This window comes from Salmo salar, chromosome ssa12, assembly GCF_905237065.1.
Source record: "Salmo salar chromosome ssa12, Ssal_v3.1, whole genome shotgun sequence".
Lineage (NCBI taxonomy): Eukaryota > Metazoa > Chordata > Actinopteri > Salmoniformes > Salmonidae > Salmo > Salmo salar.
The window spans coordinates 6,214,161-6,241,493 of NC_059453.1; the positions used below are offsets into that span (position 1 = coordinate 6,214,161).

General features: G+C 49.8%; 2 protein-coding genes across 3 annotated transcripts in view; both read right to left on the reverse strand.

Moving 5' to 3' along the window:
• Positions 1–27,333, reverse strand: part of LOC106593835 (zinc finger protein 883-like) — a 262,127-nt gene that overhangs the window by 210,268 nt on the left and 24,526 nt on the right. The window lies entirely within an intron of this gene.
• Positions 1,578–23,609, reverse strand: LOC106564023 (zinc finger protein 239). The gene is made up of 4 exons (XM_045690563.1): positions 22,798–23,609; positions 22,227–22,324; positions 21,929–22,106; positions 1,578–2,890 (listed from the first exon to the last, which is right to left on the reverse strand). The coding sequence occupies exons 1-4, from the start codon at positions 23,288–23,290 to the stop codon at positions 2,292–2,294; spliced, it is 1,368 nt and encodes a 455-aa protein (XP_045546519.1). The 5' UTR covers positions 23,291–23,609; the 3' UTR covers positions 1,578–2,291.

The following is a 27,333-nucleotide window of genomic DNA, read 5'->3' on the forward strand; positions in this document are numbered from 1 at the left end:
GAAGCGCTCCTTATTTTCCTCACACTTCGAGACACAGAGAAATTGGCCGGTAGTGATGGGGGAAATCAATTGCCAATTCTTCACAGTCTAAGGAGTGGGGAAATGCTGGGTGAGAGACACAAATTCGTGAAGTGGTCCTTTTTTGAATTGGGGAGTGAGACAAGGTTGCAGTCTTAGGCCAACTTTATTCAACATTTAGAAATTAATTGGGGAGTTAGGCAAGGTTGCAGTCTGAGTTCAACTTTTTTCAAAATGTACAAATTAATTGGGGAGCGAGACAAGGTTGCACTTGGCCGGTAGTGAGTGGGGATGAAGGACACTGAGCCACTGGCTTCGTGGTCGGATGTTTTTATTGTAAATAGTTTCCTGTTCCCCTCTACCTGGACCGAGACCTTGAGCGCGGTGTAGAGGCTTGTGTGTGTTGAGGACCCTCAGAGGTATATTGTCTGTAGTCTATAAGACTACTGGTAGGGTAACCCATGGTCAGTAGTTCTGAGGCGAGACACCAGACTAACGTCGGTCCGTTCCCAAGCAAAATGCACATTTTATGAGCACATGAACATTTTATTTACATAATTCAATAAAATGACTGTATAGCAAAGACAGACAGGATCGTGATGAACCTGTTAAATAATTTTTATAGACATTAAAATATACATATACAAATCAAACATGATTTATCAATACATCCAGTGAAAACTCAACTTCTTGGTAGAGCTAATGTTTTTTTCAACAGCAGTAGCTATAACACATAGGTAAAACAATATACGGCATGAATAGCTTACCTTTTGCAAGAATATACATTTCTGTCCACAGGTCAGTGGCCCAGTTGCACTTTCTTCAAACAGCTCTTGATGGTGTAACACCAATCAATCAATGCTCCAGGCACCCTATCACCGCATATGCATATTAACTTCAGGATTGTGGGACAGTTGATTTAACGTAGGCTAATGCGATTCGCATGAGGTTGTAAGTAACAAGAACATTTCCCAGGACATAGACATATCTGATAGATTAACAAGAAAGCTTTCTGACACTAACTGCACTGTCCTATTTACAGTAGCTATTACAGTGAAATAATATCATGCTATTGTTTGAGGAGAGTGCACAGTTTTGAACATGAAAAGTTATTAATAAACAAACTAAGCACATTTTGGCAGTCTTGATACAAAACTTAACAGAAATGCAATGGTTCATTGGATCAGACTAAAACTTTGCATATATGCTGCTGCCATCTAGTTACAAATATCTAAATTGCACCTGGGCTGGAATAGCCTTTCTCTTGCATTTCAAAGATGGTATTTGTATTATCTTTTACCAGATCTAATGTGTTATAGTCTCCTACATTCCTGTGACATTTCCACAAACTTCAAAGTGTTTCCTTTCAAATGGTACCAAGAAAATGCATATCCTTACTTCAGGACCTGAGCTACAGGCAGTTAGATTTGGGTATGTCATTTTAGGTGAAAATTGGGGGGGGGGGGGGGAAAGGGGCCGATCCTTAAGAGATTTTTAAGTAGCCATGTGCTTTGAGAGGCTTTGAGCACCTGGTCAAAGAGTGATAACAGGCACTGAAGCTCAGTCTACAGTAGGAGTTTTAATGATGAACCAGAGTATACAAGTGGTCTGTGTACAGAGGGAAACAGGATGAAAGAGAGCATTATTGCAATGTAAATCCAATATACATTAAATAATACATGTCAGCTCAATCTCTATACACAATTTACAATGATAGAAAAATAACACCATAATTCCTCTCATGGGAGTTAACATTATAACACCAACTAGGCTAATCACATAATAGTAATACATGGTAGGAGAACTGGTGAAGTAATGCCCTCCATGGATCTCTTGCGCAGGGGCCAAAATAAATAAAACAATAAGTGTATTTTGTGTGTGCTTGATCTTGTGTATTCTGAACTATGTAACTCCTATCTATCTTCTGATCATTTCCGCATAATCTCTCAGATGTCTTCTTTCCAAATATACAAAGTTTTTGCATGTCAGAATCATGTAATTCCACATGAATAGCAGTTACTTTTGTATGTCTATTTAGCCGGAAATCTACATTTCGCCATTTTCTCTCGTTATTTCGTGTATGTCATCTCATGCGTTTCTAAATTCCCTTACCGGGTATAACTCTTTCCACACTGCTAGCATTGGAATGGCTTCTCTCGTGTGTATTCTCTTATGCGCTTTCAGATGCCATGACTGGATAAATCCCATTCCACACAGAGAGCATTGGAAAGGCCTCTCTAAAGAGTGTTTTCTCTCATGCTTTTTCATGTCCCCTAATGATAAATACTTGTTTTCACACTGGGAGTAGTGATAGGGCTTGTCTTCTGTGTGTGTGTATATATCTTATGTGACTTAAGGGACCCCAACCTTGTAAAACTCTTTCCACACTGGCAGCAGTGGTAAGGCTTCACTCCTGTGTGTGTTCTCTCATGCTCGTTCAGTTGCCCTGACCAGCTAAAACTACTTTTACAATGGGAACAGTGATAAGGCTTTTCCCCTGTGTGTATTCTTTCATGAGATTTCAGGTCCCCTGATCGGGAAAATGTCCCTCCACACTGAGAGCATTGGAATGGTTTTTCCCCTGTGTGTATTCTCTTATGCTCGTTCAGATGTGTTGACTGGATAAATCTCTTTCCGCACTGGAAGCATTGGTAAGGCTTGTCTCCTGTGTGTATTCTTTTATGTATTTCAAGGCTCCCTAACCGTGTAAAACTCTTTCCACACTGGGAGCAGTGATAAGGCTTCTTCCCTGCATGTGTTCTCTTATGGTTTTTCAGGCTCCATAAACGGGTATAACTCTTTCCACACTGTGAACAGTGGTGTCGTCTCACTGGTTCAGACGTGTCTGGTTCCTCTGAGTCGGGTCTCTCTTCTGTTAAAGACAAACAGAGTGGTTAAAACAGGGAGACCTGAATGAAATCTCCACATACATTTATATTTTTGTCATTTAGCAGACGCTCTTATCCAGAGAGACTTAAAGTCAAGTGCTCTTAGCATGTGATGCATGTGCTCTATTGTTTACATGACCCATGTATTTTACACTGTGTGGCTTTAAGGGAATAGTATGGTCACTATTCAGAGCAACTTACAGTTAGTGCATCCATCTTAAGGTAGCTTGGTGAGACAACCACAACAGTGATAGTAACCACATGTTCCCTCAATTAAATGTGATCATTTCTAATGACCTGGCCTGTGTCCCATAATATAACCAGGCTAATAATGACTAGCCATCTGTTAAATTAGCATTCCCCTGTGTTCTTACATTGATTTACTGTAACAGCAAAGAAAAGAGATACCACGACACCAAAACAAAAACGTGGGGACTGATTTCCCCATTTTTTCCCCCAGGTTTTCGGCCTCTCAAAATCACACTTAAATAGAAAAACAATATTGAATGTTCTCAATCCACAACTTTAACCACATCAGAAGAAATTTATTTTGGGGGAAAAAATCTGCAATATATTTATTTTTGTGTGTAGTTACCCTTTAATTCTAGTGCCACCAGCCAGGCATTCTTGTTTGTCTAGCAGTGTTTCTGTAGCGCAGTTGTGATGGGAGTTTTCAAAACAAAATGGCCAATGGATTGATGCAAATAATCACGATTCTGCCAGGTAGGCATAGGCTACTTTGTAGTTACCTTGTAATTGTCTTTCAGTCTTACCTGAATACATTAGCATCGCTAACGGCTACACGGAGTGGTAGACATATAGACCCTACACGCACACACATGGTTCAACATTCAGGTACATTTACCAGTGGCACCGGGCCAGTGCCAACTGAAATTTACTGCCCAGGGGATAAGATCTGACGATATGACAGGAAACTGAATGACGCGTGCATAATTTAAATAGCAGATTATTTTATCTTTCATTTGCTGGCTGAGCAAGTCACAGGGTTCATATAGACATTGGAAAGTCAAATTCAAGGACATAAGGACTTTTCAAGCACTTCGTTGTAATAGCCTATAGGATAAAAACTCCCCCCAAAATGTATGCAAAAAACATATGCATTAGCCTACCACTTTAACAATAATGTTTATTTTATTTAACTACCCAATAACATTATGCATTGATGTTCACATAATTAACATTCTAAAATATATCAGAATAATGTGGTCAATACCTGACTAAATAAACAGCATGCTCCCCTCAAACACACTAATGAGCTCTGTCCATGTGGTGGTAGTAGTCAGTCTGTCCATGTGGTAGTCGTCAGTCAGTCTGTCCATGTGGTGGTAGTAGTCGTCAGTCTGTCCATGTGGTGGTAGTCAGTCTGTCCATGTGGTGGTAGTCAGTCTGTCCATGTGGTGGTAGTCAGTCTGTCCATGTGGTGGTAGTCAGTCTGTCCATGTGGTGGTAGTCAGTCTGTCCATGTGGTGGTAGTAGTCAGTCTGTCCAGGTGGTGGTAGTAGTCAGTCTGTCCAGGTGGTAGTAGTAGTCAGTCTGTCCAGGTGGTAGTAGTAGTCAGTCTGTCCAGGTGGTAGTAGTAGTCAGTCTGTCCAGGTGGTAGTAGTAGTCAGTCTGTCCAGGTGGTAGTAGTAGTCAGTCTGTCCAGGTGGTAGTAGTAGTCAGTCTGTCCACGTGGTAGTAGTAGTCAGCCTGTCCACGTGGTAGTAGTAGTCAGCCTGTCCACGTGGTAGTAGTAGTCAGCCTGTCCACGTGGTAGTAGTAGTCAGCCTGTCCACGTGGTAGTAGTAGTCAGCCTGTCCACGTGGTAGTAGTAGTCAGCCTGTCCACGTGGTAGTAGTCAGCCTGTCCACGTGGTGGTAGTCGTCAGTCAGCCTGTCCACGTGGTGGTAGTCGTCAGTCAGCCTGTCCACGTGGTGGTAGTCGTCAGTCAGTCTGTCCACGTGGTGGTAGTCAGTCTGTCCACGTGGTGGTAGTCAGTCTGTCCACGTGGTGGTAGTCAGTCTGTCCACGTGGTGGTAGTCAGTCTGTCCACGTGGTGGTAGTCAGTCTGTCCACGTGGTGGTAGTCAGTCTGTCCACGTGGTCGTCATCAGTCTGTCCACGTGGTGGTAGTCGTCTTCAGCCTGTCCACGTGGTGGTAGTCAGTCTGTCCACGTGGTGGTAGTCAGTCTGTCCACGTGGTGGTAGTCAGTCTGTCCACGTGGTGGTAGTCAGTCTGTCCACGTGGTGGTAGTCAGTCTGTCCACGTGGTCGTCGTCAGTCTGTCCACGTGGTGGTAGTCGTCTTCAGCCTGTCCACGTGGTAGTAGTCGTCAGTCAGTCTGTCCACGTGGTAGTAGTCGTCAGTCAGTCTATCCACGTGGTAGTAGTCGTCAGTCAGTCTGTCCACGTGGTAGTAGTCGTCAGTCAGTCTGTCCACGTGGTAGTAGTCGTCAGTCAGTCTGTCCATGTGGTGGTGGTAGTCGTCCGTCAGTCTGTCCATGTGGTGGTGGTAGTCGTCGTCAGTCTGTCCATGTGGTGGTAGTCAGTCTGTCCATGTGGTGGTAGTCAGTCTCTCCATGTGGTGGTCGTCAGTCTGTCCACGTGGTGGTAGTCGTCAGTCTGTCCACGTGGTGGTAGTCGTCAGTCTGTCCACGTGGTAGTAGTAGTCAGCCTGTCCACGTGGTAGTAGTCAGCCTGTCCACGTGGTGGTAGTCGTCAGTCAGTCTGTCCACGTGGTGGTAGTCGTCAGTCAGTCTGTCCACGTGGTGGTAGTCGTCAGTCAGTCTGTCCACGTGGTGGTAGTCAGTCTGTCCACGTGGTGGTAGTCAGTCTGTCCACGTGGTGGTAGTCAGTCTGTCCACGTGGTGGTAGTCAGTCTGTCCACGTGGTGGTCAGTCAGTCTGTCCACGTGGTCGTCGTCAGTCTGTCCACGTGGTGGTAGTCAGTCTGTCCACGTGGTGGTAGTCAGTCTGTCCACGTGGTGGTAGTCAGTCTGTCCACGTGGTGGTAGTCAGTCTGTCCACGTGGTGGTAGTCAGTCTGTCCACGTGGTGGTAGTCAGTCTGTCCACGTGGTGGTAGTCAGTCTGTCCACGTGGTGGTAGTCAGTCTGTCCACGTGGTGGTAGTCAGTCTGTCCACGTGGTCGTCGTCAGCCTGTCCACGTGGTGGTAGTCGTCTTCAGCCTGTCCACGTGGTAGTAGTCGTCAGTCAGTCTGTCCACGTGGTAGTAGTCGTCAGTCAGTCTGTCCACGTGGTAGTAGTCGTCAGTCAGTCTGTCCACGTGGTGGTAGTCGTCAGTCTGTCCACGTGGTGGTAGTCGTCAGTCTGTCCACGTGGTGGTAGTCGTCAGTCTGTCCACGTGGTGGTAGTCGTCAGTCTGTCCACGTGGTGGTAGTCGTCAGTCTGTCCACGTGGTGGTAGTCGTCAGTCTGTCCACGTGGTGGTAGTCGTCAGTCTGTCCACGTGGTGGTAGTCGTCAGTCTGTCCACGTGGTGGGAGTCGTCAGTCTGTCCACGTGGTGGTAGTCGTCAGTCTGTCCACGTGGTGGTAGTCGTCAGTCTGTCCACGTGGTGGTAGTCGTCAGTCTGTCCACGTGGTGGTAGTCGTCAGTCTGTCCACGTGGTGGTAGTCGTCAGTCTGTCCACGTGGTGGTAGTCGTCAGTCTGTCCACGTGGTGGTAGTCGTCAGTCTGTCCACGTGGTGGTAGTCGTCAGTCTGTCCACGTGGTGGTAGTCGTCAGTCTGTCCACGTGGTGGTAGTCGTCAGTCTGTCCACGTGGTGGTAGTCGTCAGTCTGTCCACGTGGTGGTAGTCGTCAGTCTGTCCACGTGGTGGTAGTCGTCAGTCTGTCCACGTGGTGGTAGTCGTCAGTCTGTCCACGTGGTGGTAGTCGTCAGTCTGTCCACGTGGTGGTAGTCGTCAGTCTGTCCACGTGGTGGTAGTCGTCAGTCTGTCCACGTGGTGGTAGTAGTCAGTCTGTCCACGTGGTGGTGGTCGTCAGTCTGTCCACGTGGTGGTGGTCGTCAGTCTGTCCACGTGGTGGTGGTCGTCAGTCTGTCCACGTGGTGGTGGTCGTCAGTCTGTCCACGTGGTGGTGGTCGTCAGTCTGTCCACGTGGTGGTGGTAGTCAGTCTGTCCACGTGGTGGTGGTAGTCAGTCTGTCCACGTGGTGGTGGTAGTCAGTCTGTCCACGTGGTGGTGGTAGTCAGTCTGTCCACGTGGTGGTGGTAGTCAGTCTGTCCATGTGGTGGTGGTAGTCAGTCTGTCCATGTGGTGGTGGTAGTCAGTCTGTCCATGTGGTGGTAGTAGTCAGTCTGTCCATGTGGTGGTAGTAGTCAGTCTGTCCATGTGGTGGTAGTAGTCAGTCTGTCCATGTGGTGGTAGTAGTCAGTCTGTCCATGTGGTGGTAGTAGTCAGTCTGTCCAGGTGGTGGTAGTAGTCAGTCTGTCCAGGTGGTGGTAGTAGTCAGTCTGTCCAGGTGGTGGTAGTAGTCAGTCTGTCCATGTGGTGGTAGTAGTAAGTCTGTCCAGGTGGTGGTGGTCGTCAGCCTGTCCAGGTGGTGGTGGTCGTCAGCCTGTCCACGTGGTGGTGGTCGTCAGCCTGTCCAGGTGGTGGTGGTAGTCAGTCTGTCCATGTGGTGGTGGTAGTAAGTCTGTCCAGGTGGTGGTGGTCGTCAGCCTGTCCAGGTGGTGGTGGTCGTCAGCCTGTCCACGTGGTGGTGGTAGTCAGCCTGTCCACGTGGTAGTGGTAGTCAGCCTGTCCACGTGGTAGTGGTAGTCAGCCTGTCCACGTGGTAGTGGTAGTCAGCCTGTCCACGTGGTAGTGGTAGTCAGCCTGTCCACGTGGTAGTGGTAGTCAGCCTGTCCACGTGGTAGTGGTAGTCAGCCTGTCCACGTGGTAGTGGTAGTCAGCCTGTCCACGTGGTAGTGGTAGTCAGCCTGTCCACGTGGTAGTGGTAGTCAGTCTGTCCACGTGGTGGTAGTAGTCGTCAGTCTGTCCAGGTGGTAGTAGTCGTCAGTCTGTCCAGGTGGTAGTAGTAGTCAGTCTGTCCAGGTGGTAGTAGTAGTCAGTCTGTCCACGTGGTAGTAGTAGTCAGTCTGTCCACGTGGTAGTAGTAGTCAGTCTGTCCACGTGGTAGTAGTAGTCAGTCTGTCCACGTGTTAGTAGTCAGCCTGTCCACGTGGTGGTCGTCAGTCTGTCCACGTGGTCGTCGTCAGTCTGTCCACGTGGTGGTAGTCGTCGTAAGTCTGTCCACGTGGTGGTAGTCAGTCTGTCCACGTGGTCGTCGTCAGTCTGTCCACGTGGTGGTAGTCGTCGTCAGCCTGTCCACGTGGTAGTAGTCGTCAGCCTGTCCACGTGGTAGTAGTCGTCAGCCTGGCCACGTGGTAGTAGTCGTCAGCCTGGCCACGTGGTAGTAGTCGTCAGCCTGTCCACGTGGTAGTAGTCGTCAGCCTGTCCACGTGGTAGTAGTCGTCAGCCTGTCCACGTGGTAGTAGTCGTCAGCCTGTCCACGTGGTAGTAGTCGTCAGCCTGTCCACGTGGTAGTAGTCGTCAGCCTGTCCACGTGGTAGTAGTCGTCAGCCTGTCCACGTGGTAGTAGTCGTCAGCCTGTCCACGTGGTAGTAGTCGTCAGCCTGTCCACGTGGTAGTAGTCGTCAGCCTGTCCACGTGGTAGTAGTAGTCAGCCTGTCCACGTGGTAGTAGTAGTCAGCCTGTCCACGTGGTAGTAGTAGTCAGCCTGTCCACGTGGTAGTAGTCAGCCTGTCCACGTGGTAGTAGTCAGCCTGTCCACGTGGTAGTAGTCAGTCTGTCCACGTGGTAGTAGTCAGTCTGTCCACGTGTTAGTAGTCAGTCTGTCCACGTGGTAGTAGTAGTCAGCCTGTCCACGTGGTAGTGGTAGTCAGCCTGTCCACGTGGTAGTGGTAGTCAGTCTGTCCACGTGGTGGTAGTCAGTCTGTCCACGTGGTCGTCGTCAGTCTGTCCACGTGGTGGTAGTCGTCGTCAGTCTGTCCACGTGGTCGTCGTCAGTCTGTCCACGTGGTCGTCGTCAGTCTGTCCACGTGGTCGTCGTCAGTCTGTCCACGTGGTCGTCGTCAGTCTGTCCACGTGGTGGTAGTCGTCGTCAGCCTGTCCACGTGGTAGTAGTAGTCAGTCTGTCCACGTGGTAGTATTCAGTCTGTCCACGTGGTAGTAGTCAGTCTGTCCACGTGGTAGTAGTCAGTCTGTCCACGTGTTAGTAGTCAGTCTGTCCACGTGGTAGTAGTAGTCAGCCTGTCCACGTGATAGTAGTAGTCAGCCTGTCCACGTGATAGTAGTAGTCAGCCTGTCCACGTGGTAGTAGTAGTCAGCCTGTCCACGTGGTAGTGGTAGTCAGCCTGTCCACGTGGTAGTAGTAGTCAGTCTGTCCACGTGGTGGTCGTCAGTCTGTCCACGTGGTCGTCGTCAGTCTGTCCACGTGGTGGTAGTCGTCGTCAGTCTGTCCACGTGGTCGTCGTCAGTCTGTCCACGTGGTCGTCGTCAGTCTGTCCACGTGGTAGTAGTCGTCAGCCTGTCCACGTGGTAGTAGCCGTCAGCCTGTCCACGTGGTAGTGGTAGTCAGCCTGTCCACGTGGTAGTAGTAGTCAGCCTGTCCACGTGGTAGTAGTAGTCAGCCTGTCCACGTGGTAGTAGTCAGCCTGTCCACGTGGTAGTAGTCAGCCTGTCCACGTGGTAGTAGTCAGCCTGTCCACGTGGTAGTAGTCAGCCTGTCCACGTGGTAGTAGTCAGTCTGTCCACGTGGTAGTAGTCAGTCTGTCCACGTGTTAGTAGTCAGTCTGTCCACGTGGTAGTAGTAGTCAGCCTGTCCACGTGATAGTAGTAGTCAGCCTGTCCACGTGATAGTGGTAGTCAGCCTGTCCACGTGGTAGTAGTAGTCAGCCTGTCCACGTGGTAGTGGTAGTCAGCCTGTCCACGTGGTAGTAGTCGTCAGCCTGTCCAGGTGGTAGTAGTCGTCAGCCTGTCCACGTGATAGTGGTAGTCAGCCTGTCCACGTGGTAGTGGTAGTCAGCCTGTCCACGTGGTAGTGGTAGTCAGCCTGTCCACGTGGTAGTAGTCGTCAGCCTGTCCAGGTGGTAGTAGTCGTCAGTCTGTCCAGGTGGTAGTGGTAGTCAGTCTGTCAACGTGGTAGTGGTAGTCAGCCTGTCCACGTGGTAGTGGTAGTCAGTCTGTCCACGTGGTAGTAGTCGTCAGTCTGTCCAGGTGGTAGTAGTCGTCAGTCTGTCCAGGTGGTAGTAGTAGTCAGTCTGTCCAGGTGGTAGTAGTAGTCAGTCTGTCCAGGTGGTAGTAGTAGTCAGTCTGTCCACGTGGTAGTAGTAGTCAGTCTGTCCACGTGGTAGTAGTAGTCAGTCTGTCCACGTGGTGGTAATAGTCAGTCTGTCCACGTGGTGGTAGTAGTCAGCCTGTCCACGTGGTGGTAGTCAGTCTGTCCACGTGGTCGTCGTCAGTCTGTCCACGTGGTGGTAGTCGTCGTCAGCCTGTCCACGTGATAGTAGTAGTCAGCCTGTCCACGTGGTAGTGGTAGTCAGCCTGTCCACGTGGTAGTGGTAGTCAGCCTGTCCACGTGGTAGTAGTCGTCAGCCTGTCCAGGTGGTAGTAGTCGTCAGTCTGTCCAGGTGGTAGTAGTAGTCAGTCTGTCAACGTGGTAGTGGTAGTCAGCCTGTCCACGTGGTAGTGGTAGTCAGTCTGTCCACGTGGTAGTGGTCGTCAGTCTGTCCAGGTGGTAGTAGTCGTCAGTCTGTCCAGGTGGTAGTAGTAGTCAGTCTGTCCAGGTGGTAGTAGTAGTCAGTCTGTCCAGGTGGTAGTAGTCGTCAGCCTGTCCACGTGGTAGTAGTCGTCAGCCTGTCCACGTGGTAGTAGTCGTCAGCCTGTCCACGTGGTAGTAGTCGTCAGCCTGTCCACGTGGTAGTAGTCGTCAGCCTGTCCACGTGGTAGTAGTCGTCAGCCTGTCCACGTGGTAGTAGTCGTCAGCCTGTCCACGTGGTAGTAGTCGTCAGCCTGTCCACGTGGTAGTAGTCGTCAGCCTGTCCACGTGGTAGTAGTCGTCAGCCTGTCCACGTGGTAGTAGTCGTCAGCCTGTCCACGTGGTAGTAGTCGTCAGCCTGTCCACGTGGTAGTAGTCGTCAGCCTGTCCACGTGGTAGTAGTAGTCAGCCTGTCCACGTGGTAGTAGTAGTCAGCCTGTCCACGTGGTAGTAGTAGTCAGCCTGTCCACGTGGTAGTAGTCAGCCTGTCCACGTGGTAGTAGTCAGCCTGTCCACGTGGTAGTAGTCAGTCTGTCCACGTGGTAGTAGTCAGTCTGTCCACGTGTTAGTAGTCAGTCTGTCCACGTGTTAGTAGTCAGCCTGTCCACGTGATAGTAGTAGTCAGCCTGTCCACGTGATAGTAGTAGTCAGCCTGTCCACGTGATAGTAGTAGTCAGCCTGTCCACGTGGTAGTGGTAGTCAGCCTGTCCACGTGGTGGTAGTCAGTCTGTCCACGTGGTCGTCGTCAGTCTGTCCACGTGGTGGTAGTCGTCGTCAGTCTGTCCACGTGGTCGTCGTCAGTCTGTCCACGTGGTCGTCGTCAGTCTGTCCACGTGGTCGTCGTCAGTCTGTCCACGTGGTCGTCGTCAGTCTGTCCACGTGGTGGTAGTCGTCGTCAGCCTGTCCACGTGGTAGTAGTAGTCAGTCTGTCCACGTGGTAGTAGTCAGTCTGTCCACGTGGTAGTAGTCAGTCTGTCCACGTGGTAGTAGTCAGTCTGTCCACGTGTTAGTAGTCAGTCTGTCCACGTGGTAGTAGTAGTCAGCCTGTCCACGTGATAGTAGTAGTCAGCCTGTCCACGTGGTAGTAGTAGTCAGCCTGTCCACGTGGTAGTGGTAGTCAGCCTGTCCACGTGGTAGTAGTAGTCAGTCTGTCCACGTGGTGGTAGTCAGTCTGTCCACGTGGTCGTCGTCAGTCTGTCCACGTGGTGGTAGTCGTCGTCAGTCTGTCCACGTGGTCGTCGTCAGTCTGTCCACGTGGTCGTCGTCAGCCTGTCCACGTGGTAGTAGTCGTCAGCCTGTCAACGTGGTAGTAGTCGTCAGCCTGTCCACGTGGTAGTAGTCGTCAGCCTGTCCACGTGGTAGTAGTCGTCAGCCTGTCCACGTGGTAGTAGTCGTCAGCCTGTCCACGTGGTAGTAGTCGTCAGCCTGTCCACGTGGTAGTAGTCGTCAGCCTGTCCACGTGGTAGTAGTCGTCAGCCTGTCCACGTGGTAGTAGTCGTCAGCCTGTCCACGTGGTAGTGGTAGTCAGCCTGTCCACGTGGTAGTGGTGGTCAGCCTGTCCACGTGGTAGTAGTCAGCCTGTCCACGTGGTAGTAGTCAGCCTGTCCACGTGGTAGTAGTCAGCCTGTCCACGTGGTAGTAGTCAGTCTGTCCACGTGGTAGTAGTCAGTCTGTCCACGTGTTAGTAGTCAGTCTGTCCACGTGGTAGTAGTAGTCAGCCTGTCCACGTGATAGTAGTAGTCAGCCTGTCCACGTGATAGTAGTAGTCAGCCTGTCCACGTGATAGTGGTAGTCAGCCTGTCCACGTGGTAGTGGTAGTCAGTCTGTCCACGTGGTAGTGGTAGTCAGTCTGTCCAGGTGGTAGTGGTCGTCAGTCTGTCCAGGTGGTAGTGGTAGTCAGCCTGTCAACGTGGTAGTGGTAGTCAGCCTGTCCACGTGGTAGTGGTAGTCAGTCTGTCCACGTGGTAGTGGTAGTCAGTCTGTCCACGTGGTAGTAGTCGTCAGTCTGTCCAGGTGGTAGTAGTCGTCAGTCTGTCCAGGTGGTAGTAGTAGTCAGTCTGTCCAGGTGGTAGTAGTAGTCAGTCTGTCCAGGTGGTAGTAGTAGTCAGTCTGTCCACGTGGTAGTAGTAGTCAGTCTGTCCACGTGGTAGTAGTAGTCAGTCTGTCCACGTGGTGGTAATAGTCAGTCTGTCCACGTGGTGGTAGTAGTCAGCCTGTCCACGTGGTGGTAGTCAGTCTGTCCACGTGGTCGTTGTCAGTCTGTCCACGTGGTGGTAGTCGTCGTCAGCCTGTCCACGTGATAGTAGTAGTCAGCCTGTCCACGTGGTAGTGGTAGTCAGCCTGTCCACGTGGTAGTGGTAGTCAGCCTGTCCACGTGGTAGTAGTCGTCAGCCTGTCCAGGTGGTAGTAGTCGTCAGTCTGTCCAGGTGGTAGTAGTAGTCAGTCTGTCAACGTGGTAGTGGTAGTCAGCCTGTCCACGTGGTAGTGGTAGTCAGTCTGTCCACGTGGTAGTGGTCGTCAGTCTGTCCAGGTGGTAGTAGTCGTCAGTCTGTCCAGGTGGTAGTAGTAGTCAGTCTGTCCAGGTGGTAGTAGTAGTCAGTCTGTCCAGGTGGTAGTAGTAGTCAGTCTGTCCACGTGGTAGTAGTAGTCAGTCTGTCCACGTGGTAGTAGTAGTCAGTCTGTCCACGTGGTAGTAATAGTCAGTCTGTCCACGTGGTGGTAGTAGTCAGCCTGTCCACGTGGTCGTCGTCAGCCTGTCCACGTGGTGGTAGTCGTCGTCAGCCTGTCCACGTGGTGGTAGTCGTCGTCAGCCTGTCCACGTGGTGGTAGTCGTCAGCCTGTCCACGTGGTGGTAGTCGTCAGCCTGTCCACGTGGTAGTAGTCGTCAGCCTGTCCACGTGGTAGTAGTCGTCAGCCTGTCCACGTGGTAGTAGTCGTCAGCCTGTCCACGTGGTAGTAGTCGTCAGCCTGTCCACGTGGTAGTAGTCGTCAGCCTGTCCACGTGGTAGTAGCCTGTCCACGTGGTAGTAGCCTGTCCACGTGGTAGTAGTCGTCAGCCTGTCCACGTGGTAGTAGTCGTCAGCCTGTCCACGTGGTAGTAGTCGTCAGCCTGTCCACGTGGTAGTAGTCGTCAGCCTGTCCACGTGGTAGTAGTCGTCAGCCTGTCCACGTGGTAGTAGTCGTCAGCCTGTCCACGTGGTAGTAGCCTGTCCACGTGGTAGCAGTCGTCAGCCTGTCCACGTGGTAGTAGCCTGTCCACGTGGTAGTAGTCGTCAGCCTGTCCACGTGGTAGTAGTCGTCAGCCTGTCCACGTGGTAGTAGTCGTCAGCCTGTCCACGTGGTAGTAGTCGTCAGCCTGTCCACGTGGTAGTAGTCGTCAGCCTGTCCACGTGGTAGTAGTCGTCAGCCTGTCCACGTGGTAGTAGCCTGTCCACGTGGTAGCAGTCGTCAGCCTGTCTACGTGGTAGTAGTCGTCAGCCTGTCCACGTGGTAGTAGTCGTCAGCCTGTCCACGTGGTAGTAGTCGTCAGCCTGTCCACGTGGTAGTAGTCGTCAGCCTGTCCACGTGGTAGTAGTCGTCAGCCTGTCCACGTGGTAGCAGTCGTCAGCCTGTCCACGTGGTAGCAGTCGTCAGCCTGTCCACGTGGTAGTGGTAGTCAGCCTGTCCACGTGGTAGTGGTAGTCAGCCTGTCCACGTGGTAGTAGTAGTCAGCCTGTCCACGTGGTAGTAGTCAGCCTGTCCACGTGGTATTAGTCAGTCTGTCCACGTGTTAGTAGTCAGTCTGTCCACGTGGTAGTAGTAGTCAGCCTGTCCACGTGATAGTAGTAGTCAGCCTGTCCACGTGATAGTAGTAGTCAGCCTGTCCACGTGGTAGTAGTAGTCAGCCTGTCCACGTGGTAGTGGTAGTCAGCCTGTCCACGTGGTAGTAGTAGTCAGTCTGTCCACGTGGTGGTAGTCAGTCTCTCCACGTGGTGGTAGTCGTCGTCAGCCTGTCCACGTGGTGGTAGTCGTCGTCAGTCTGTCCACGTGGTAGTAGTAGTCAGCCTGTCCACGTGGTAGTAGTAGTCAGCCTGTCCACGTGATAGTAGTAGTCAGCCTGTCCACGTGATAGTAGTAGTCAGCCTGTCCACGTGGTAGTAGTAGTCAGCCTGTCCACGTGGTAGTGGTAGTCAGCCTGTCCACGTGGTAGTGGTAGTCAGCCTGTCCACGTGGTAGTGGTAGTCAGCCTGTCCACGTGGTAGTAGTAGTCAGTCTGTCCACGTGGTCGTCGTCAGTCTGTCAACGTGGTGGTAGTCGTCGTCAGTCTGTCCACGTGGTGGTAGTCAGTCTGTCCACGTGGTCGTCGTCAGTCTGTCCACGTGGTGGTGGTCGTCGTCAGCCTGTCCACGTGGTGGTAGTAGTCGTCAGCCTGTCCACGTGGTAGTAGTCGTCAGCCTGTCCACGTGGTAGTAGTCGTCAGCCTGTCCACGTGGTAGTAGTCGTCAGCCTGTCCACGTGGTAGTAGTCGTCAGCCTGTCCACGTGGTAGTAGTCGTCAGCCTGTCCACGTGGTAGTAGTCGTCAGCCTGTCCACGTGGTAGTAGTCGTCAGCCTGTCCACGTGGTAGTCGTCAGCCTGTCCACGTGGTAGTAGTAGTCAGTCTGTCCACGTGGTGGTAGTAGTCAGTCTGTCCACGTGGTGGTAGTAGTCAGTCTGTCCAGGTGGTGGTAGTAGTCAGTCTGTCCAGGTGGTGGTAGTAGTCAGTCTGTCCAGGTGGTGGTAGTAGTAAGTCTGTCCAGGTGGTAGTGGTAGTCAGCCTGTCCAGGTGGTAGTGGTCGTCAGCCTGTCCAGGTGGTAGTGGTCGTCAGCCTGTCCAGGTGGTAGTGGTCGTCAGCCTGTCCACGTGGTAGTGGTCGTCAGCCTGTCCACGTGGTAGTGGTCGTCAGCCTGTCCACGTGGTAGTGGTCGTCAGCCTGTCCACGTGGTAGTGGTCGTCAGCCTGTCCACGTGGTAGTGGTAGTCAGCCTGTCCACGTGGTAGTGGTAGTCAGCCTGTCCACGTGGTAGTGGTAGTCAGCCTGTCCACGTGGTAGTAGTCAGCCTGTCCACGTGGTAGTAGTCAGCCTGTCCACGTGGTAGTAGTCAGCCTGTCCACGTGGTAGTAGTCAGTCAGTCTGTCCACGTGGTAGTAGTCAGTCAGTCTGTCCACGTGGTAGTAGTCAGTCAGTCTGTCCACGTGGTAGTAGTCAGTCAGTCTGTCCACGTGGTAGTAGTCAGTCAGTCTGTCCACGTGGTAGTAGTCAGTCAGTCTGTCCACGTGGTAGTAGTCAGTCAGTCTGTCCACGTGGTAGTAGTCAGTCAGTCTGTCCACGTGGTAGTAGTCAGTCAGTCTGTCCATGTGGTAGTAGTCAGTCAGTCTGTCCATGTGGTGGTAGTCAGTCAGTCTGTCCATGTGATGGTAGTCAGTCTGTCCATGTGGTGGTAGTCAGTCTGTCCATGTGGTGGTAGTCAGTCTGTCCATGTGGTGGTAGTAGTCAGTCTGTCCATGTGGTGGTAGTAGTCAGTCTGTCCATGTGGTGGTAGTAGTCAGTCTGTCCATGTGGTAGTAGTCAGTCTGTCCATGTGGTAGTAGTCAGTCTGTCCATGTGGTAGTAGTCAGTCTGTCCAGTAATCATAGAAATGTTGAAGACTTATTTAGTGAGTGGGACATGCGTCAGGGGTTTCTAACGGTCACGGAATACAAAAAATAAAGTCAGCCTGTCCACGTGGTAGTGGTAGTCAGCCTTTCCACGTGGTAGTAGTAGTCAGCCTGTCCACGTGGTAGTAGTAGTCAGCCTGTCCACGTGGTAGTAGTAGTCAGCCTGTCCACGTGGTAGTAGTAGTCAGCCTGTCCACGTGGTAGTAGTCAGCCTGTCCACGTGGTAGTAGTCAGCCTGTCCACGTGTTAGTAGTCAGTCTGTCCACGTGTTAGTAGTCAGTCTGTCCACGTGGTAGTAGTAGTCAGCCTGTCCACGTGGTAGTAGTAGTCAGCCTGTCCACGTGATAGTAGTCGTCAGCCTGTCCACGTGATGGTAGTCGTCAGTCTGTCCACGTGATGGTAGTCGTCAGCCTGTCCACGTGGTGGTAGTCGTCAGCCTGTCCACGTGGTGGTAGTCGTCAGTCTGTCCACGTGGTGGTAGTCGTCAGTCTGTCCATGTGGTGGTAGTCGTCAGTCTGTCCATGTGGTGGTAGTCGTCAGTCTGTCCATGTGGTGGTAGTCGTCAGTCTCTCCATGTGGTAGTAGTCAGTCTGTCCATGTGGTGGTAGTCGTCAGTCTGTCCATGTGGTGGTAGTCGTCAGTCTGTCCATGTGGTGGTAGTCGTCAGTCTGTCCATGTGGTGGTAGTCGTCAGTCTGTCCATGTGGTGGTAGTCGTCAGTCTGTCCATGTGGTGGAGTCTGTCCATGTGGTGGTAGTCAGTCTGTCCATGTGGTGGTAGTCAGTCTGTCCATGTGGTGGTAGTCAGTCTGTCCATGTGGTGGTAGTCAGTCTGTCCATGTGGTAGTAGTCAGTCTGTCCATGTGGTAGTAGTCAGTCTGTCCATGTGGTAGTAGTCAGTCTGTCCATGTGGTAGTCCATGTGGTAGTAGTCAGTCTGTCCATGTGGTAGTAGTCAGTCAGTCTGTCCATGTGGTAGTAGTCAGTCAGTCTGTCCATGTGGTAGTAGTCAGTCAGTCTGTCCATGTGGTAGTAGTCAGTCAGTCTGTCCATTCCATGTGGTGGTAGTCAGTCTGTCCATGTGGTGGTAGTCAGTCTGTCCATGTGGTGGTAGTCAGTCTGTCCATGTGGTAGTAGTCAGTCTGTCCATGTGGTAGTAGTCAGTCTGTCCATGTGGTAGTCCATGTGGTAGTAGTCAGTCTGTCCATGTGGTAGTAGTCAGCCTGTCCATGTGGTAGTAGTCAGTCAGTCTGTCCATGTGGTAGTAGTCAGTCAGTCTGTCCATTCCATGTGGTGGTAGTCAGTCTGTCCATGTGGTGGTAGTCAGTCTGTCCATGTGGTGGTAGTCAGTCTGTCCATGTGGTGGTAGTCAGTCTGTCCATGTGGTGGTAGTCAATCTGTCCATGTGGTGGTAGTCAATCTGTCCATGTGGTGGTAGTCAGTCTGTCCATGTGGTGGTAGTCAGTCTGTCCATGTGGTGGTAGTCAGTCTGTCCATGTGGTAGTAGTCAGTCTGTCCACGTGGTAGTGGTAGTCAGCCTGTCCACGTGGTAGTGGTAGTCAGCCTGTCCACGTGGTAGTAGTAGTCAGTCTGTCCACGTGGTCGTCGTCAGTCTGTCCACGTGGTGGTAGTCGTCGTCAGTCTGTCCACGTGGTGGTAGTCAGTCTGTCCACGTGGTCGTCGTCAGTCTGTCCACGTGGTGGTGGTCGTCGTCAGCCTGTCCACGTGGTGGTAGTAGTCGTCAGCCTGTCCACGTGGTAGTAGTCGTCAGCCTGTCCACGTGGTAGTAGTCGTCAGCCTGTCCACGTGGTAGTAGTCGTCAGCCTGTCCACGTGGTAGTAGTCGTCAGCCTGTCCACGTGGTAGTAGTCGTCAGCCTGTCCACGTGGTAGTAGTCGTCAGCCTGTCCACGTGGTAGTCGTCAGCCTGTCCACGTGGTAGTAGTAGTCAGTCTGTCCACGTGGTGGTAGTAGTCAGTCTGTCCAGGTGGTGGTAGTAGTCAGTCTGTCCAGGTGGTGGTAGTAGTCAGTCTGTCCAGGTGGTGGTAGTAGTCAGTCTGTCCAGGTGGTGGTAGTAGTAAGTCTGTCCAGGTGGTAGTGGTAGTCAGCCTGTCCAGGTGGTAGTGGTCGTCAGCCTGTCCAGGTGGTAGTGGTCGTCAGCCTGTCCAGGTGGTAGTGGTCGTCAGCCTGTCCACGTGGTAGTGGTCGTCAGCCTGTCCACGTGGTAGTGGTCGTCAGCCTGTCCACGTGGTAGTGGTCGTCAGCCTGTCCACGTGGTAGTGGTCGTCAGCCTGTCCACGTGGTAGTGGTAGTCAGCCTGTCCACGTGGTAGTGGTAGTCAGCCTGTCCACGTGGTAGTGGTAGTCAGCCTGTCCACGTGGTAGTAGTCAGCCTGTCCACGTGGTAGTAGTCAGCCTGTCCACGTGGTAGTAGTCAGCCTGTCCACGTGGTAGTAGTCAGTCAGTCTGTCCACGTGGTAGTAGTCAGTCAGTCTGTCCACGTGGTAGTAGTCAGTCAGTCTGTCCACGTGGTAGTAGTCAGTCAGTCTGTCCACGGGTAGTCGTCAGTCTGTCCACGTGGTAGTAGTCAGTCAGTCTGTCCACGTGGTAGTAGTCAGTCAGTCTGTCCACGTGGTAGTAGTCAGTCAGTCTGTCCATGTGGTAGTAGTCAGTCAGTCTGTCCATGTGGTGGTAGTCAGTCAGTCTGTCCATGTGATGGTAGTCAGTCTGTCCATGTGGTGGTAGTCAGTCTGTCCATGTGGTGGTAGTCAGTCTGTCCATGTGGTGGTAGTAGTCAGTCTGTCCATGTGGTGGTAGTAGTCAGTCTGTCCATGTGGTGGTAGTAGTCAGTCTGTCCATGTGGTAGTAGTCAGTCTGTCCATGTGGTAGTAGTCAGTCTGTCCAGTAATCATAGAAATGTTGAAGACTTATTTAGTGAGTGGGACATGCGTCAGGGGTTTCTAACGGTCACGGAATACAAAAAATAAAGTCAGCCTGTCCACGTGGTAGTGGTAGTCAGCCTGTCCACGTGGTAGTAGTAGTCAGCCTGTCCACGTGGTAGTAGTAGTCAGCCTGTCCACGTGGTAGTAGTAGTCAGCCTGTCCACGTGGTAGTAGTCAGCCTGTCCACGTGGTAGTAGTCAGCCTGTCCACGTGTTAGTAGTCAGTCTGTCCACGTGTTAGTAGTCAGTCTGTCCACGTGGTAGTAGTAGTCAGCCTGTCCACGTGGTAGTAGTAGTCAGCCTGTCCACGTGATGGTAGTCGTCAGCCTGTCCACGTGATGGTAGTCGTCAGTCTGTCCACGTGATGGTAGTCGTCAGTCTGTCCACGTGGTGGTAGTCGTCAGCCTGTCCTTTGGTGGTAGTCGTCAGCCTGTCCACGTGGTAGTAGTAGTCAGCCTGTCCACGTGGTAGTAGTAGTCAGCCTGTCCACGTGGTAGTAGTCAGCCTGTCCACGTGGTAGTAGTCAGCCTGTCCACGTGTTAGTAGTCAGTCTGTCCACGTGTTAGTAGTCAGTCTGTCCACGTGGTAGTAGTAGTCAGCCTGTCCACGTGGTAGTAGTAGTCAGCCTGTCCACGTGATGGTAGTCGTCAGCCTGTCCACGTGATGGTAGTCGTCAGTCTGTCCACGTGATGGTAGTCGTCAGTCTGTCCACGTGGTGGTAGTCGTCAGCCTGTCCACGTGGTGGTAGTCGTCAGCCTGTCCACGTGGTGGTAGTCGTCAGTCTGTCCACGTGGTGGTAGTCGTCAGTCTGTCCACGTGGTGGTAGTCGTCAGTCTGTCCATGTGGTGGTAGTCGTCAGTCTGTCCATGTGGTGGTAGTCGTCAGTCTCTCCATGTGGTAGTAGTCAGTCTGTCCATGTGGTGGTAGTCGTCAGTCTGTCCATGTGGTGGTAGTCGTCAGTCTGTCCATGTGGTGGTAGTCGTCAGTCTGTCCATGTGGTGGTAGTCGTCAGTCTGTCCATGTGGTGGTAGTCGTCAGTCTGTCCATGTGGTGGTAGTCGTCAGTCTGTCCATGTGGTGGAGTCTGTCCATGTGGTGGTAGTCAGTCTGTCCATGTGGTGGTAGTCAGTCTGTCCATGTGGTGGTAGTCAGTCTGTCCATGTGGTGGTAGTCAGTCTGTCCATGTGGTAGTAGTCAGTCTGTCCATGTGGTAGTAGTCAGTCTGTCCATGTGGTAGTCCATGTGGTAGTAGTCAGTCTGTCCATGTGGTAGTAGTCAGTCAGTCTGTCCATGTGGTAGTAGTCAGTCAGTCTGTCCATGTGGTAGTAGTCAGTCAGTCTGTCCATGTGGTAGTAGTCAGTCAGTCTGTCCATGTGGTAGTAGTCAGTCAGTCTGTCCATTCCATGTGGTGGTAGTCAGTCTGTCCATGTGGTGGTAGTCAGTCTGTCCATGTGGTAGTAGTCAGTCTGTCCATGTGGTAGTAGTCAGTCTGTCCATGTGGTAGTCCATGTGGTTGTAGTCAGTCTGTCCATGTGGTAGTAGTCAGCCTGTCCATGTGGTAGTAGTCAGTCAGTCTGTCCATGTGGTAGTAGTCAGTCAGTCTGTCCATTCCATGTGGTGGTAGTCAGTCTGTCCATGTGGTGGTAGTCAGTCTGTCCATGTGGTGGTAGTCAGTCTGTCCATGTGGTGGTAGTCAGTCTGTCCATGTGGTGGTAGTCAATCTGTCCATGTGGTGGTAGTCAATCTGTCCATGTGGTGGTAGTCAGTCTGTCCATGTGGTGGTAGTCAGTCTGTCCATGTGGTAGTAGTCAGTCTGTCCATGTGGTAGTAGTCAGTCTGTCCATGTGGTAGTAGTCAGTCTGTCCATGTGGTAGTCCATGTGGTAGTAGTCAGTCTGTCCATGTGGTAGTAGTCAGCCTGTCCATGTGGTAGTAGTCAGCCTGTCCATGTGGTAGTAGTCAGCCTGTCCATGTGGTAGTATTCAGCCTGTCCATGTGGTAGTAGTCAGCCTGTCCATGTGGTAGTAGTCAGCCTGTCCATGTGGTAGTAGTCAGCCTGTCCATGTGGTAGTAGTCAGCCTGTCCATGTGGTAGTAGTCAGCCTGTCCATGTGGTAGTAGTCAGCCTGTCCATGTGGTAGTAGTCAGCCTGTCCATGTGGTAGTTGTCAGTCTGTCCATGTGGTAGTAGTCAGTCTGTCCATGTGGTAGTAGTCAGTCTGTCCATGTGGTAGTAGTCAGTCTGTCCAGTAATCATAGAAATGTTGAAGACTTATTTAGTGAGTGGGACATGCGTCAGGGGCTTCTAACGGTCACGGAATACAAAAAATAAACTAGTCACCTCGGATGAGCTAAACTGTATTTTCTTCCACTTTGAGCATAATGACTCAGATGCCGTGGAGAATCCCTGAGGACAACGAGCGTGTTGCCAGGTAAACAACCTGTCCCTCAACGTCAGCCAAACAAAGGAGCTGCCACCCGAGCGGCACAGAGGTCTAAGGCACTGCATTGCAGTGTTTGAGGTGTCACTACAGACCCAGGTTCAATCCCAGAATTAACAGAACTCTGCTTGTTGTCCTGGTAACAGATACCAGTGGACAGATCTATTGTATTTGTTCAAACTAAACTACAGCACTTACTTTGACGTGTCAAATCTGATCCTTTCTTCTCTTCTCCTCCTCTCACAGTTCCACTCAGCCCCGTTGTTTTCCTGCAGTCCACCAGCAGCACAGACAACCTCTTCATACCCAGCAGTAAGGTACTACCGGGAGAGGCACGACACGGGGACTCCAGGAGAGAGGAAGGGCTAGCGTTGTCCTGGTAACCATAAAGAGGGGACACAGACACATATCATTATGGATGCTGATGTCACTGTTGTCATAAAGTGCTTTACAGAAACCCAGCCCAGACCCTGATAGAACAAGCTGTATGCTGGACCATCTGGTGTTCTGATCTGGAGAGACTCTTCTCTGCCTCGTCAGCATCAGGATGTTGTTGAGGCTCCCCAGAGGATCCACGATAGTCATGTCTCTCTTCTGTGTGAATGAGAACATCAAACAGATGGTAAACTTATGATCTTCTATTACAATCACAGAGTCTTACAAGAGGCATGAATATGTCTACAAAGGGCCTAAAATTGCCACTTTCATCATGATTTAAAAAAATATTGTTTGTGTTGTAAATGTAAAAGGGTAGTTCCACGATTTGGGTGACGTTTGCGCTCCCTTTATCTTTGATATTTTAAGTAGAAATTATACACCAATATTGAATTTTAAAATCCGGTTATATTAGATGAGGTGCACTTTAATATAGACCACATGGAGAATTCAATAAACCTCATTTAAAAGAACCCACAATATATGTACCAATGGCAGATTACCCCTTCAACAATTCCTACAGTACTGAACAACATATTCAAGTGTAGAACTTCAGTAGAATGCCCCTTTAAAACCACACATTAGTTCAACAACTGCATAGTTTGTGCTCCTGTGTTTAAGACAGTACTCACTGACGTTAATCTGATATTCTGTCTCTTCCTCTTTCACTCCCAAAACGTCTTCCTTCTTCACCTTTACTGAGATAGCATCCTCTTCCTCTCTAAAAGGTCCTTCCTCTTTTCCCCCAAAACCATCCTCCTCTTCCACTCTGGCAGCCTCTATCCCCTCTCCTTCTTTCACTACAGGTTCTTTCACTGTAACATCCTCCTCCTCTTCTTCTTTCAATGTGACAGCCGCCTCTTCCTCCTTTTTCATTCTGAAGGCTTCTACCTCCTCCTCTTCCACTGTGACAGCCTCTATCCCCTCTTCCACTCCAAAATGTTCTTCCTCTTCTTTCAGTATAACAGCCTCCTCTTCCTCCTTTTTAATTATGAAAGCTTCTCTCTCTCCTTTCATTGCAACACCCTCTTCTTCTTTCACGACAATGTTCAGACCCAGAGGTTCTTTCTCCGTCCAGTAGACATCCTCTTCTTTAGCAGGGGAGGAGTAGTTTAGTGAACTCATGGTCAGGGATGTTAGTTAGTTAGTTAAACATTAGCGACTAGGCTCAGCATCAATCTTTAACAAGTTTGCAAATTGAACAAACAAATTAGGTTAAAGTTAACGTCAACTGAACTGTGTTAACAACACTGAGATTAGCTAATGTACATTAACATGGTCTAAAGCGCCAATCTTTCAGTTTTATGTTGGCTAGCAAGCTACCGACGTGGTTGAAAGAGTAGCCGTGTTGTTGTTCCTGAAGAAGCGTCCCGTCCAGTCCATTATACGTCCAGTCCGTTATACGCCATTTGTCGCGGTTGAAGAAGCCTTCTGTCCTGTCCACTAGATTATACGTCACGCAACAAGCATCACCTGAAAGACGCACATCGCCATCTGCTGGCTGGAGTGGGTAACGCAGTTTGGAAACAATAGTTACTACACTTTTAGTATTGGAAAGAAAGTCATAATAATTTAACAATAAGCTGATATATTTTCTCTTTCGTCTTACAAATAATACTTTCCTGTACACAGACGTAGAAGCTTAATATGAATATGTAGATGATGAATAAATACTTATATGAATAGGTAGTGTGTTAATACACATTTACTCTTAATTTTTTACATTTCTTTTAATCTAGATGTGACCATATTATTCCCTTAAAGCCACGCTCTATAAGATACAAATCATCCTGTAAACAATAGAGCAAATGCATCACATGCAAATAGCACTTAATTATCTGTAGTGCTATACACTGAGTCTACAAAACATTAAGAACACCTCCTCCTTCCATGACATGGACTGACCAGGTGAATCCAGGTGAAAGCTTATTGTTATTGGTGTAAGATGGCACAGTGATGCCATCTGTTGGTAAATGTTAATTACTGCAACTCCAGTGTTTTTACCGGTGTGCTTGATATACCCGGATGTATTGTAATATACTGAACAAGACTGGTTACTCGCATCAATGCCTCTGTCTCGTCATTTAACATTCAAACAGTTATGATCCCTTACTGATGTCACTAGTTAAATCCACTTCAATCAGTGTAGATGAAGGGGGGGAGACAGGTTAAATATGGATTTTTAAGCCTTGAGACATGGATTGTGTATGTTTGCCATTCAGAGGATGAATGGGGAAGTCAAAATATTTAAGTGTTTTTGAACGGGTATGGTAGTAGGTGCCAGGTGTACCGGTTTGTGTCAAGAACTGCAACTACAGTTTCCCATGTGTACCAAGAGTGGTCCACCACCCAAACAGGGGAGACCAGTGTCGTTTAAGATGAGGGAGGACGATTTTTTTCATGAGCATGGCCTTATTCCTATTACAGCATATTGGATGACTGTCATTCATAATCCATTCACCCTGTTCAATGTAACAGTGGTAGGTTTACTTTACTACATGATACTCTAACTGTCCCTGTACCCATCATGAGGTTGTTACAACCTAGCCTATGAATTAAAATTTACAATGTAGGTGCACACAGGTCGAGAGAAACATTTGAGGTGACAGACAGTGACAGATGGACAAACAGTGACACATTCAATACCGCCTTGCACACTCTTGCCTGCATCTTGCTGAAATAGAGATTCTATTGGACAAATTCAGGTATGTTTATCCTGGTTTTATTCCATTTATGAAACGTTTGTCAACACAATCGGTGGAACGAATTCACCCCTGATGACTCGTAAACACAGTTCACAACTGCCGTTGTATTTCTTCTCCCATCAATGCGCTCACCTTTTCCCTTCTGGACTTCAATGCACAACCCGTCAGCTGTATGTGATCTGGCGAAAAAACCTTTTCAAGCCAAACCATATCATAACTGCTACACACAGCCTACATCGTTGTCACCATATTCTTCTCCTTCATTTTGTTCAAAACTGTTCAACTATTGTCTTTTTCTCTCTTTGAGTCAACTACTCACCACATGTTATGCACTGCAGTGCTAGCTAGCTGTAGCTTATGCTTTCAGTACTAGATTCATTCTCTGATCCTTTGATTGGATGGACAACATGTCAGTTCATGCTGCAAGAGCTCTGATAGGTTGGAGGACGTCCTCCAGAAGTTGTCATAATTACTGTGTAAGTCTATGGAAGGGCTTGAGAACCATGAGCCTCCTGGATTTTGTATTGAAGTCAATGTAACCAGAGGATCCAAAATAGTATGTTTAAATCAATTATTTGGTGCCGTGATTATATTTAGTATAGTTTTATCTAAAAAGGATAACTTTTTTAATGTTTTACCATTTTTATTTTTCTGAAAATCACTCAGGAGGATGGGGCTCCCCTTCCTCCTCTGAGGAGCCTCCACTGCACCCAAAGGACATCCAGCCAACTTGACACAATTGTGGGAAGCATTGGAGTCAACATGAGCCAGCATCCCTGTGGAAAGCTTTCGACACCTTGTAGAGTCCATGCCCCGACAAATTGAGGCTGTTCTGGGGGAGAAAGGAACTCCAACTCCATATTAGGAAGTTGTTCTAAATGTTTGGTATAATCAGTGGATATATATGCCATTTAGCAGACACTTTTATCCAAAGTGATTTGCAGTCATGTGTGCAAGGAATCAAACCCACTACCCTGGTTTAACAAGCACCATACTCTACCAACTGAGCTACAGGACCAAAAGGAATGATCAAGGAAGGACGGAGATAAAAAACACACACACACACAACCTGAGTTTGAAAATATAATTTAATCAAAAACCATAACATTGAAACTGACATACTCCATATTTACTTCAAATCAAGTGTTATTTGTCACATGAATACAACAGGTGTAGACCTTACTGTGAAATGCTTACTTACAAACCCTTAACCAACAATGCAGTAACGAAAAATAAGAGTTAAGAATATATTTCCTAAATAAACTAAAGGGGGAAAAAAGTACCAATAAACAAACAATACCGAGGCTGTATACAGGGGATACCGGTACAGAGTCAATGTGGAGACTATATACAGGAGGTACTGGTACAGAGTCAATGTGGAGACTATATACAGGGTATTACGGTACAGAGTCAATGTGGAGACTATATACAGGGGGAACCAGTACAGAGTCAATGTGGAGGCTATATACAGGAGGTACCAGTACAGAGTCAATGTGGAGACTATATAGAGGAGGTACCAGTACAGAGTCAATGTAGAGACTATATACAGGGGGTACCGGTACAGAGTCAATGTGGAGGCTGTATACAGGAGGTACCGGTACAGAGTCAATGTGGAGGCTATATACAGGAGGTACCGGTACAGAGTCAATGTGGAGGCTGTATACAGGGGGTACCGGTACAGTGTCAATGTGGAGGCTATATACAGTGGGGAACCGGTACAGAGTCAATGTGGAGGCTATATACAGGGGGTACCGGTACAGAGTCAATGTGGAGGCTGTATACAGGAGGTACCGGTACAGAGTCAATGTGGAGACTATATACAGGGGTTACCGGTACAGAGTCAATGTGGAGGCTGTATACAGGAGGTACCCGGTACAGAGTCAATGTGGAGGCTATATACAGGGGGTACCGGTACAGAGTCAATGTGGAGGCTATATACAGGAGGTACCGGTACAGAGTCAATGTGGAGACTATATACAGGGGGTACCGGTACAGAGTCAATGTGGAGGCTATATACAGGAGGTACCGGTACAGAGTCAATGTGGAGGCTATATACAGGGGGTACCGGTACAGAGTCAATGTGGAGGCTATATACAGGGGGGTACCGGTACAGAGTCAATGTGGAGGCTATATACAGGGGGGTACCGGTACAGAGTCAATGTGGAGGCTATATACAGGAGGTACCGGTACAGAGTCAATGTGGAGGCTATATACAGGGGGTACCGGTACAGAGTCAATGTGGAGGCTATATACAGGGGGTACCGGTACAGAGTCAATGTGGAGGCTATATACAGGGGGGTACCAGTACAGAGTCAATGTGGAGGCTATATACAGGGGGGTACCGGTACAGAGTCAATGTGGAGACTATATACAGGGGGTACCGGTACAGAGTCAATGTGGAGGCTATATACAGGAGGTACCGGTACAGAGTCAATGTGGAGGCTATATACAGGGGGTACAGGT